At 47.3% G+C, this 12,016-nt stretch overlaps 2 protein-coding genes across 5 annotated transcripts in view; both read right to left on the minus strand.

Annotated features, from left to right (window-relative positions):
* Positions 1–1,234, minus strand: part of IL17D (interleukin 17D) — a 67,567-nt gene extending 66,333 nt beyond the window's left edge. The window contains exons 1-2 of one of the 2 annotated variants that reach the window (XM_090029125.1): positions 400–1,234; positions 7–314 (exon numbers count right to left, since the gene is read on the minus strand). In XM_090029125.1, the coding sequence (XP_089885251.1) occupies positions 7–314; positions 400–937 (846 nt within the window). In that variant the 5' untranslated portion in view covers positions 938–1,234. The remainder of the gene's footprint in view (positions 1–6; positions 315–399) is intronic. The other variant, XM_090029134.1, reaches the window with a different exon arrangement.
* A 5,520-nt stretch (positions 1,235–6,754) lies between these two features.
* The window catches only part of IFT88 (intraflagellar transport 88), a 73,625-nt gene continuing 68,363 nt past the window's right edge, over positions 6,755–12,016 (minus strand). For 2 of the 3 annotated variants that reach the window (XM_090029188.1, XM_090029195.1), the window contains exons 25-26: positions 8,485–8,580; positions 6,755–7,720 (exon numbers count right to left, since the gene is read on the minus strand). In XM_090029188.1, coding sequence (XP_089885314.1) covers positions 7,599–7,720; positions 8,485–8,580 — 218 coding nt within the window. In that variant the 3' untranslated portion in view covers positions 6,755–7,598. The remainder of the gene's footprint in view (positions 7,721–8,484; positions 8,581–12,016) is intronic. The other variant, XM_090029203.1, reaches the window with a different exon arrangement.

The raw sequence follows: 12,016 nt of genomic DNA on the forward strand, positions 1-12,016 counted from the left end.
ACTCACCTGTAGGCCCAGGGCGAGGCGCTGCGCAGGTTGACGGGCAGGCGGGGCGGGGCGGCGGCGGCGGCGGCGGGGCAGGTGGCGTTGCGGGCGCTGCGGGCGGCGCGGCGCGGCTCGAGCTGCAGCGTGTGCTGGAAGGCGCCGAGCAGGCCGGCCGCCAGCCGCCCGTACAGCTGCTCCAGCGCCTCCTCGGGCCGCTCCGCGCAGGGCCGGGGCCGCGGCCGCGCCGGGCGCTTGGGCAGGCGGGCGGCCGCGGGGCCCGGGCGCAGCAGCGCGCAGCACAGCAGAGTCGCCAGCACCAGCCGCCGCCCCTGCAAGAGCGGCCGTCAGCGCGGGCGGCCCGGCCCGGTCCCCCGCCCCCCGGGCACTCACCCTCGCCCTCGCCCTCGCCCTCACCGCGCGGGGCCGCATGGCGGGGCCGGGCCGGGCCGAGCCGAGCGAGCCGAGCCGGGCGCTGCTCCGCTGTTGCACGAGGACGGGGAGGAGGAGGAGGAGGAGGAGGGCCCCCCAGGACCCCCGGGCCAGCCGCCCGCCCCGCCCCGCCCGGCACCTGCGGGCGACGCCCCGGGGAGGAGGGAGCTGCGCCGCCCGGCCCGGCCCTTTGCCAAAAGTGAGAGCTGCGGGAACCGCTCGGCCGCCCCCGGGGCACGGGGTGGATCCGGGCGCCGCCGCGCTGCTCCCGGCCCCGGTGTGGCCGCCCAGCGCAGGGGCAGCGACAGCAGCCGGGGGAAACTGCCCCGTCCCCGAAGGGAGCAGAGCTAGGCGGGCTCCCAGAGCTGCTCAGCCACCCCCGGGCCCACAGGGCTCCCCAGCGGGCGGCTCTTTCAGGCAAGCGGGAAGCAGCGAGGTTTGTCTCAGCCTGCTCCTCGCTCCTCTTGCGTGGGCACCTCCCCGGGCACAGAGGAGTCGGGCGGGAAGGGACCTCCGCGGTCATCTAGTCCGACGGAGGCGGGATCACCGCTGGCCAAGCCACCCTGCAGCAACCACGACCGAAACTGCGTGCCACTGCTCTCAGCCCCCACGCAGCACGGGCCTGAGGCCCCAGCCCGCCGCGCGGGAACCGCGGTGGCCAGCCTCGCGCGTCCATGCCGTGTTGTCACTATACACCCTGGGGAGAGGGCCAGGCCCCCCTGCTACAGAGGAAGACAAAAATCCCTGCAGCGTGTACCCATCCGCCCATGGGGGAAACTCCTTCCTCACCCCAAATATTGTATTTCCTCCCTTAGGGCATGGGCACACAACATTCCCAACGGTGGAAATGTAGCTTAAACCTGAAGCGAACAGATGTGCAAGCCTGTTAAATGGGTTTAAATCTGCCTGGGATGTTCAAAAGCAAACCTGCAAAAGCAAGCCCCATTTTGAACCAATTCACTGCGACACAGGGGAGGGCTCTGTGCAGAAACCAAGCATTCTGGGAGGTAGGTCTACTGGTCCTCCAGGCATCCCACAGTGCATTGCTCCTTTCCCTCTGCCCACAGCTGGCTGGCTTGGCAGTTGGCCAAAACTATATTGCCCCGTTTTCCCCTTTTGTTGGAACTTGGTCCCTTGCCCTCCCTGCCTGTTCAATAAAAGCGAGCTTTTAGCAACCAGCTATGTATGTCCTCACTCCCTGGTAGATTCTTGCAGCATCTCAACATAACCCCCCAGCCCCTGGGAACCCAGAAACATGGGTCCAAGCACTCTCCTGGCTTCCCCCCAAGGAAGTCCACAGCAGACTTCGCTTGTGCAGACTATTGAAGTTTATTGAACTCATGTTTAGGAAGGAAGAGGAAGCAGAGGAATGAAAATGTCCCCAGCTATAGGTCACCCACCTCCTGGATGGGTACAAGCACTCCCCTGGGCTAAGTGCTTGTGCTCACTCCTGCCGCCATAGTATCAGAGCCACAACACTTCCCACAATTACGGACCGGTCCCGACTGGAACATTTTTGGAATGCTTCAAGTGTTATGATGTGCCCTATGAAGGTTATCTGCACTGCTATAGTAGTATGGGTTATTTTTGTCTGACCACAGAAATATGGTATTGTTGGAAATGATTATACAAAGTTCACCTTACTCCTGAAAGGATCAGTCACCCTGTTAAACCTCTGTAATGGTGTCTAAGCCAAAGGGAAAGCTGGGTTTCATCCCCTAGTCTTGCTGTAATGTATTTATAAGCTGATTTTTAAAAAATAGAATAGAAACTCAAATGGGAAAATAAGGGGCCTCTCCAAGCTGAAAAGGTTTCAGTGAAGTAAATGTGAAGCAAGTGTGTAATTTATGAGTCCCCAGTGGTTAGCTGAGTTGGTTTCTGACCACAGTGCAGATTTTTGCTACAGTGCTGCTCTAGTAACTATACTTTCTGTTGCCTTAAAATGACCTCCTCAAAGACAAATGTGGGGTAGATAGACAACTGGATTAATAGCTGTAAGCAAAGGGTAATTATACATGGATCAAAATAGGAATGGCAGGAGGTTTTAAGTGGAATCCCACACAGGTTTGTCCTGCGTCCTGTGTTGTTCAACATAGAATCATAGAAAATTAGGGTTGGAAGCGACCCTAGGAGGTCATCTAGTCCAACCCCCTGATCAAAGCAGGACTGTCCCCAACTAGATCATTCCAGTCAGGGCTCTGTTGAGCCAGGCCTTAAAAACCTCCAAGAATGGAGAGTCCACCATGTTTCTAGGTAACCTGTTCCAGTGCTTCACAACCCTCCTAGTGAGAAAGTTTTTCCTAATATCTAACCTAAACTTCCCTTGCTGCAACTTAAAACTGGTGCTCCTTGTTCTGTCATCTGCCACCACTGAGAATAGTTCAGCTCCATCCTCTTTCAAACCCCCCTTCAGGTACTTGAAGGCTGCCATTAAATCCCCCCCTCAGTCTTCTCTTCTGCAGACTAAACAAGCCTAGTTCCCTCAGCCCCTCCTCCAAACTCAAGTTCCCCAGCCCCCTCACCATTTTTTATGCCCTCTGCTGGACTCTCTCCAACTTGTCCATATCCTTTTTATTGTGGGAAGCCCAAAACTGGACACAGTACTCCAGATGTGGCCTCACCAGTGCAGAATAGAGGGAAATAGCTACTTCCCTTGATCTGCTGGCAATGCTTCTACTAAAGCAGCCCAGTATATTGCTGGCCTTGGCAACAAGGGCACACTGTTGAGTCATATCCCAGCTTACTGTCCACTGTAAACCCCAAGTCCTTTTCTGCAGAACTGCTGCTTAGCCAGGTGGTCCCAAGCCTGTAGAAGAACATGGGATTCTTCAACCCTAAGCGCAGGACTTCACACTTGTCCTTGTTGAACCTCATGAGATTTCTTTTGGTCCATTCCTTCAATTTGTCTAGGTCACTGATGAATCCTAGCCCTACACTCACCTGCTTGATGTTATTTGCAAACTTGCTGAGGGTGCAATCCATCCCATTTTCCAGATTGTTAATGAAGATATTGAAAAACACACCCCAAAACCAACCCCTGGGGCACTCCATTTGATACCAGCTGCTAACTAGACATTGAGCCATTGATCACTACTTGTTGAGCCTGGTGATCCAGCCACCCTTCTATCCACCTTACAGTTCATCATCCAGCCCATATTTCCTTAGCTTGTTTGCAAGAATGCTGTGAGAGACCGTATCAAAAGGCTTCCTAAAAACACTGCTTTTCTTGCATCCACAGAGCCAGTCATCTCATCATAGAAGGCAATCAGGTTGGTCAGGCATGATTGGCCCTTGGTGAATCCATGCTGACTTTTCCTAACCACCTTCTTCTCCTCCAAGAACTTCAGGATGGATTCCTTGAGGATCTGCTCCATGATTTTTCCAGGGACTGAGATGAGGCTGACTGGTCTGTATTTCCCTGGATCCTCCTTCTTCCCTTTCTTAAAGTTGAGCACTGTATTTGCCCTTTCCCAACCATCTGGGACCTCTCCCAATCACCATGAGTTTTCAAAGATAATGGCCAGCAGCTCTACAATAACACTAGCCAACTCTCTCAGCACCCTCAGATACACTGCATCTGGCCCCATGGACTTATCACATCCAGCTTTTCTAAATAGACCATAACCTGTTCTTTTACCACCATTGGCAGCGTCCCAAACTGTGCTGCCTGGTGCGGCAGTCCAGGAGCTGACCTTCCCTGTGAAGACCGAGGTACAAAAAGACATTGAATACTTCAGCCTTTTCCTCATCATCTGTCCCTAGGGATGCTTGTACATCTTTAATCCCCAAGGTTTTATTTTATGCCTCCTAAATTGAAATGGTGGGACTTAGAATAAAACCCTAAGGACTAAACCTTCATTTTATCCATTTTATCCATCACGTTATGGCAAGTGGCCCAATCCCTTTTTTTTTTTTTTTTTTGGAGCTGGAGTCTGTCAGGGGCAAGCTGCTGACAGGTCCTGGTCCTTCCTTCCATAGCAGTGGTGCCTCCACCCCCCCCAGGGATGTGGGGAAATTAGAAAGGGTCCAAATGCAGATGACTAAAATGATAAAGTGCTTGGAAGCCAAGCCAAACAAGGAGAAGATAAGAGAAATAAGCATATTTAGCTTCAGAAATGCAATTAAGTGGGAACATGATCATCATAAAGAACAGGAAAAATAAATTTTCTTTGTCACTGCAAAGAGTAGGACACACAGCAATGGCTTGAAATTGCAGTGAAGTAGGTTTAGATTAGTTACGAGGAAAAACTTCTTGACTGTTAGAACAGCGAGGCAGTGGAACAGACTGCTTAGGAAAGTTGTGAAATCTCCTTCATTAGAAGTTTTTAAGAAGAAATTGTCTATGTTTTGGTCAGGAATTATTTAGGAAATAGCCTGGAGTGTGCTTTGAAGAGCAACAGTTGGAAGCCCAAAGGATCCCTGCATATAGATATCATCCAGAGATCAAGGGAAGAGTTCTGCAGTCCAGAGCAAGTGGAAGTTGGAGAGGGCCATGCTGAGTATCAGGAAAATTAAGCAGAGCTCCACAATCTGGCTTAGTTATGAAAGAAGATTATGGAAGAGATAAGATGCAAGTAGGGTTGTGATTCTCCAGTGTGGACATACAAGGAATAATGCTCTATTTGCTGTCTCCAGGGTGCAGTGCAGAGTGGAAATATTTGGGTAATCCATGCTTCTGGGCATTCCTGGTTGCCAATGGGGCTAGGAAGGAATTTTCCCTCTTCTGTTGCTATTGCTCCCCCTCCCTGCTCCATTTTTTTTGTTTTGTTTTTGTGATGCTGGTAACTGGAAGAGAGCCAGGGCACTGTAACACCGGTTACTCATGATAGGCAAGCACATCTAGTATCTGAGAAGTTCAATACAAACTTTATTTAATGCTAAGTTGGTGCAAGAGAGTTGTCTAGCCTGTTGCTTTCTGCAGGCAGGTTTTGCTCCATGAGGAGCTTTTCAGGCAGTCCTCTCAAATAAAAAGTCTTTAAGCAGCAAACAGGCAAATAAATCAACCCAAATGCTTCTGCCCTGTCCCAGGCACTAGGAAGGGAGCCCTTTGGTGCTAGATCTAGCACAATAGCCTGGTCTCTTCTTGTAGCAAGATGGTCTGCTCAGAGTTTTCTTCCTCCTTCCTTGCTTACTCTTCTGGGAGTTTTTAAAAACTCCTAGTGGGAGATTCCCTTCCTACTGAATAAGCCCAGTTTTCTCAGCCTTTCCTTGTAAGTCATGTCTACTACCCCCCTAACCATTTTTGTTGCCCTCCCCAAATTTGTCCACATGCTTTTTGTAGCGAGGGGCCCAAAACTGAACACAGTACTCCATATGTGGCCTCACCGGTGCTGAATAGAGGGGAATAATCACTTCCTTTGACCTGCTGGCAACACTCCTACCAATGCAGCCCAGTATGGCATTAGCTTTATTGGCAACAGGGGCACACTGCTGGATCATATTCAGCTTATTGTTCATTGTAACCCCCAGGTCCTATTCAGCAGAGGTGCTGCCCAATCAGCCCCCAGCCTGTACTGGTGCATAGGATTGTTCTAAGTGCAGGATTTCACACTTGTTTTTGTTGAACCTCATGAGATTTCTTTTGGCTCAATTTGTCTAGGTCACTCTGAATCCTAGCTCTACCATCCAGCATATCTACTATTCCCACCCCCTCCCAGCTTGGTATCATCTGCAAACTTACTGAGGGTGCACTTTATGACATCTTCTAGGTTGTTGATGAAGACATTGAATAAAACTGGCCCCAAGACCAACCCCTGAGGCACTCCACTTGATACTGGCTGCCAACTAGAGATCATAGCATTGATTACTACCCTCTGAGGTTGATGCTCCAGCCAGTTCTCTATCCACCTTACAGTCCGTTCATCCAGCCTGTACCTCCTTAGCTTGTCTGTGAGAATGCTGTGGGAGACTGTATCAAAAGCTGTATAAAATCAAGGTATACTAACATCCACTTGTCTCCCTGTATCCACAGAGCCAGTTGTCTCATCATAGTTGGTCAAATATCAAAACAGAAAACCAAATACCGAAGCAGATCATAGACGGCATGATCCATAGCCTATTAAAGTGAAAGGAAGGACTTTCATTGATTTTGAGATTTGGATTTGGTCCTTTGCATGTCTTGACACTAGTGACCTGGTATTGATGTTGGGTGATAAATCTGTCTACTAAGGAATCTACAGCTACCCTTCTTAGGGTTCTCAAGGGTATGTAGAGAAGCATTCCCTCCTGTCTGTCCAGGAAAGCTGGAAAGTCAATTCACTGACTGAAGGTAGGAAGCCACAAACTAATCATGGTGACATCCAGACATTATGCTATGGTTTTCATGTCTTTATTTAGAACTAAGACAGCCATCCTCTCCCTCTCTGCTTCCAAGTTGCCAGAGGGGAGGGTGTTTCTTTTTCCAGGGGTAGGAGGAGAAAAAAAAAGGAAATAGGTTTACAGCTTGGAGGGTTAATAGAAATCAAAGCCCTTGTGCTGGAGGGGGAAGAGGACTCCTTTTTTTTTCCTTTTCAGGGTAGCAGGACACCAAGTGTTCAACACACACTGCTAAGCGGAAGCTCTTGTTACCGGTGGACCCCAACTCTTGCATTTGGCTGGCAAGTGCATCACTTAACCATCTGGGTTACATTCACACAATCAAGTTGAGAGAGATCTTAAGGAACTGGGCACATTTTTTAAAACTTACAACAATAGAAGTTGAGAAAATATTCCAGACTCAGGGTTATTAGTAGGGACTTGTGGTGCCAGAGATGACAACGTAATGGTCAGTATTATCAATCAGTTCATATTAATTACAAATAAATTGTGGCCTTGAACTAGGTATGTCCAACACCCATCCTCACATAGTTTGCATATTTGGGGTTGAAAAAAGAAATGGTAGAGACAACAATGCTTGATAAAGTTACACATGTATCTGCAATCAAAAGCATTATACATGTGGGAGAATGAACAATCAATCAGTGTGTTACAAAAGTATCTGTGCCACAGTCATGTATAACCCAAATAACAAAAAATGCACATATTTTAATTACTTTTATAATAGAAACTGTTTATTTCACCTCTACCACTTTATACATAACTCACTATGAATACAAAACAGAATTTTTCCGTTATTAAAAACTAATGCAAAAGTATTATTTTCTTTCAAAACTTTTAAACGGTGAAATGTCAGAAGGTACAGCCCATTATTCTGGAAGCAAATCTTCTCCTAACTCTTCATCAGCAAAATCATCCTCTTCAGTCTTTTTTCTGATTGCAGTCTTTGGTCTCTCTGCCTGTGGACCAAGTGGATCTACGTATGAGGCATCTAGGATTTAAAAAAACCCCAAAGCTGAAACATAAAATTGCTTATAACATAGACTGTATCAGGAACATCAGACTAAAATAAGGAATTGTATATAACAGCCTATACATGTACACAACTGGGCAAGGGATCCATTTCTTTCCCATGTCCTGTAGAGTTACATGTATTGGGAATAGCTACTGTTAGAAACATAAGCATGATCCTACATTAAGACCAAACAATGGTAACACTGGCAGGCAATGAGAGCGCGTAAATGAAGTAGCAGATATATAGTGGTGGCTATAGTTTCTTTCTAAAATCCTTTCCTCCTTTTTATTACAACTGAGTTTTAGAGAATTAGCTTTTAGGAGGGTGCCCAAAGGAGGAGAAATGGTAGACAGGTCCAGGAAGGGAGCTTTGGGCATTAATGATCCCAGTGCATTTTGAATCCTTATTTCCTTTAGTTTCTGAAAAATCCCACCTTGATAAAATAAGAACTTGTGACTGTAGACCTATAAGAAGGTAGCAAAAGCATTCAGGAAGCAGATAATAGTGGTTTAAATCATTAACTGAAACTGACTGGGTCCCTTTATTTTACCCATATGTATTTACAATGATTTTATAACCGTGATACAATGGAGCTATAATCACATTTCACATTTGTTCAAGAGGAAAATGCTACCACAAACAGCTAGGTCATTGACAAATTCAGTAAGACTGCCAGCAGTTTTTTCATTCCTTTGACCAGAAGAATATGGCTGCTGAGAAGGTCCTGCAGGTTACTTTACCTATTTCTTTATTGCTGCTGCTTTCATAGGGCTCATTTGCTCCCGACAAAGATCTTAGTTTGACACTTAGACGCTCCCCTTTGGTACTGCCAGTATCTGTTAAAAGAACATTATAGAGACATAAATGCTGTCAGATATTCAAGGAAATCAAGATATAGTAGTAAGCAAATGAAAGTGAACCACTTCATTTAATTAAATTTTATATTGAGGCATTTTTTCGTCACCCAGTAGCCAGACAACAGCACCCAAATCATTAGTATTTGGGTGGTTTGCAACCTGCCTAACTTGACAGCAGTAAGTTTTTCACTTCAAAAGGCCTCTTCTTCATTCAGCTGAACCCAGCAGTGATCCCACACAGCTGATCAGAGAAGCAACCCACTGAACTAAATCTTCAGCAAAAAGCCAGAGCACCTCAACAGTTCTACGCAGCTACATACTGGGCACATCTACATGAGATGCTTAACATCGCATTACCATCATTTACTGTGAAGTAAGCATGTGCATCTATACATGCACATTTACTTTGCAGTAAAATTCCCTAATACTGAGTAAATCTGCTACCTGCAAATGCAAGTAGCAAATTTACTCGGCATTAGTAATGACGCTGTAACACTTATGTAGACACCTGACTGGAAGCTCACCGTCTGCTGTCTACTAGGGAGCAGGAGTTTGTTCCCTGTCCCTGAGAGCTGCTTGGTCAGGCTCCCCCATAGGACCCCAGGCAGGGACTATGTCCCCCTGCCCTGGCATCAGGGAGCTCCAAGCTCCCCACTCCAAGATTGCGATTGGGCAGTGGGGGCTGGGAGACCCTTATCTCCCAGCCCGAGACCCTGAGATAAGGTTCTTCCAGCCCGAGCCCTATGACTGCAGAGCTCAGGCTGGAAGATAAGGGTATCCCTACCCGAGCCCTGTGACCACAGAACTCAGCCTGAGGGATAAGCACCTCCCAGCAGTGGCCCTGCGGTTGTGGAGCTGGCACTGGGAGCTCCCTGCTGGCAGGGGCTGAGGAGCCTGTTCCCTGCCCAGCTCTGTGAGCACAGAGCAGAGCAGAGCAGAGGGGAACAGGTTTCCCAGCCAGTTCTCCCCCACCAGCTCTGCGCTCACACAGCTGGGCAGGGAACAAGATCCCCAATGGCTGCCCTGCATGCCCAGGTGGGGACAATGTCCCCCTGACCCGGCAACACAGAGCTTCCAGCCTTCATTCCCCAATTGCGGAGCACGAGCTGGGAGCTCCTTGCATGGGGATAGTTTCCTGTCCAGCCTGGAGCTGGCTGTGGACTTGTCCCTGATTGATTAAGGCATGGGACTTGGAAAGAGCTGCAGGGGTGGGGTAGGTCTCAGCCCCCTACCCCAATCTGCCAGTGGGGCAGCTAGCTACCCCACCAGCAGATCAGGACAGGGGGCTGGGACCTGCCCCTCTCTTGCAGCTTTTTCCAAGCCCTATGCCCCTGACTGGGGAGCCAGGGCCAGGAGCTCCCTGCTGCTGGGGCAAGGGGACATTGTCCCTGGGCTAGTACCAAAGGGGAGCTCCCCCTGGTGGCAGCAGGGGCCCATTGCAGGGCTGCAGGGAACTGGGAGCAAATCTTCTCCCTAATCCCCTGCATGTCACCTATCCAAAAACCCTTACTCTGCAGTAGCTTACTGAAGAGTAAATCTAGGCTGAAGTAAATGAATGTGTAGACACACCCACTTTGGCTCTGCATATTCCTGGGTATTTCATAAACCCTCATATTTGCAGGCAGTAAGGAATCCAGCCCTGCCAAGAATCTGGGTTCTCTACTATATGGCTGGCTCTCAAGGACGAGAGCCGTTTGCACATCTGATGATGTGAACTTGGGTCATGAAAGCTCATGTTCTCTCTCATATATATATATTCTATCTATCTATCTATCTTATTTAGTTAGTCTATAAAGATGCACATCTACTCTTCCTGCCACATGGAAATACACAGCCACACTAACTTAAAGGAGCATTCAACCATTTGGTATTCAGTATTTTCAGCCACTAAAAATATTTCTTCAAACTGTATAAAAGTAACACTTGGGGTTTAAAATAAATACAAATGATGTGTCTTACAATGCATACAAGTATTTCATACACTTCTATTCTTATTGGTATGATTCGCCTATCAGAATATGGGTCTTAAATACACAGCATTTTGCTTTTCATGAGAACAGTGTATTTGGCACATGCTATGAGCATGGCAGTCGAGCAGAGTGCACGCATCCAGTCCACCTTGGCATCTTGCTGTAAACATTCTAGTCCCAGCTCAGTCTGCAGCAGGGCCCCATGGAATGTGGCTGCCTCGGACAGAGTCGAAGTCAGATTAACAGTCTATTGCCACAGCAACATTCCAGCTATTCACGTTCAATGTACTAGTCGCACGGTGCCTCTGAATCTCTTTTCCACATTTTATAGCCAGTGTACAGTTCTGTTTGCTAAATTAAGTTTTGATTAATTTGGTTTTCGTTTCCGGGAGAAAAATTCTCATTTGATTTAATGTATTTAAAGGACAATATGCAGTGAAGTAAAACATTAAGGTACTTCTTTTGCAACATGTAAAAAGCACTACAAGGAGTTTTCTAATACTCCAAGGTCTAACTAAGGATCATCACATTTAGGTACTTACACATTTTCCAGCTTGCTTACTTTTCCAGAATCTAGTTAAGTTTCAGAATATTACCAATGTAGTTATCTGAATTTGATAATACAGGTTCTCTTGATGCCAAGGCTGAGGTGGATGGACAGAAGTGAAGAGCTGTTAATTACTGATACAACTCTGAATTCAACTGTCCTGTGTTCCTTTTTAAGTAAACTATCTCCTGGAAATGCTCTGGATTCAGACAAGTGAAGGACCTATAGTTCATAACTCTATCCACTCCTTTCTTCAGTATTCAAGAACAATGGCAACCACTCCTTGCTAACAATTACTAATGGCTCTATCCATTCTTCTTCCTTTCCAGGCTTCTCTACAGATTTTTTCCCTTTTAATTTTAAGAGTCATGCAAAAATAGGATGGCTCAAGGTTTTATTAATGGGTCATAATTAGGAACTATCTTTAATATAAATATTCTAGAATGATGTACAAGTTGAGCTCAGAAAAAACATTTTCAGACTGCTCTAATGGGTTGGTTTTATCCTAGGAAGGGGAAAGGAGAGCCTCTTCTTTATAAACCTGGTAAAAACAGTCAGATCCACAAAGCAGACTCAGGTACTATCAAGCTGAATTTTGAAGTGCTTAATTTGTTGGTAGTCAGGCAGTCTCCCTCCCCCTCCCCCTTTAATTTAAATATTTCAGTCTTTCAGCTTCAACCCTAGGCATTGTTCTGGGATGGTGGGTCATGAGGGTTCAGATACCCTCAAGCAGAGTACAAGTTTGAACATGAGACTCCTATGTGAAGGAGGACTGCCACTTTCACCATCTACTCCCCTCCTATATTCTGTTTTGTTGGATGTGCTCTAATTCCATCATCTAGAATGCTGACTGGATTGGGCTCTGCGGTGAAAACATGCAAAAGGACATCTAGTTTGT

The sequence above is a fragment of the Crocodylus siamensis genome, chromosome 1 (genome assembly GCF_052110815.1).
Source record: "Crocodylus siamensis isolate JL-2025a chromosome 1, ASM5211081v1, whole genome shotgun sequence".
In the NCBI taxonomy this organism is placed as follows: Eukaryota; Metazoa; Chordata; order Crocodylia; family Crocodylidae; genus Crocodylus; species Crocodylus siamensis.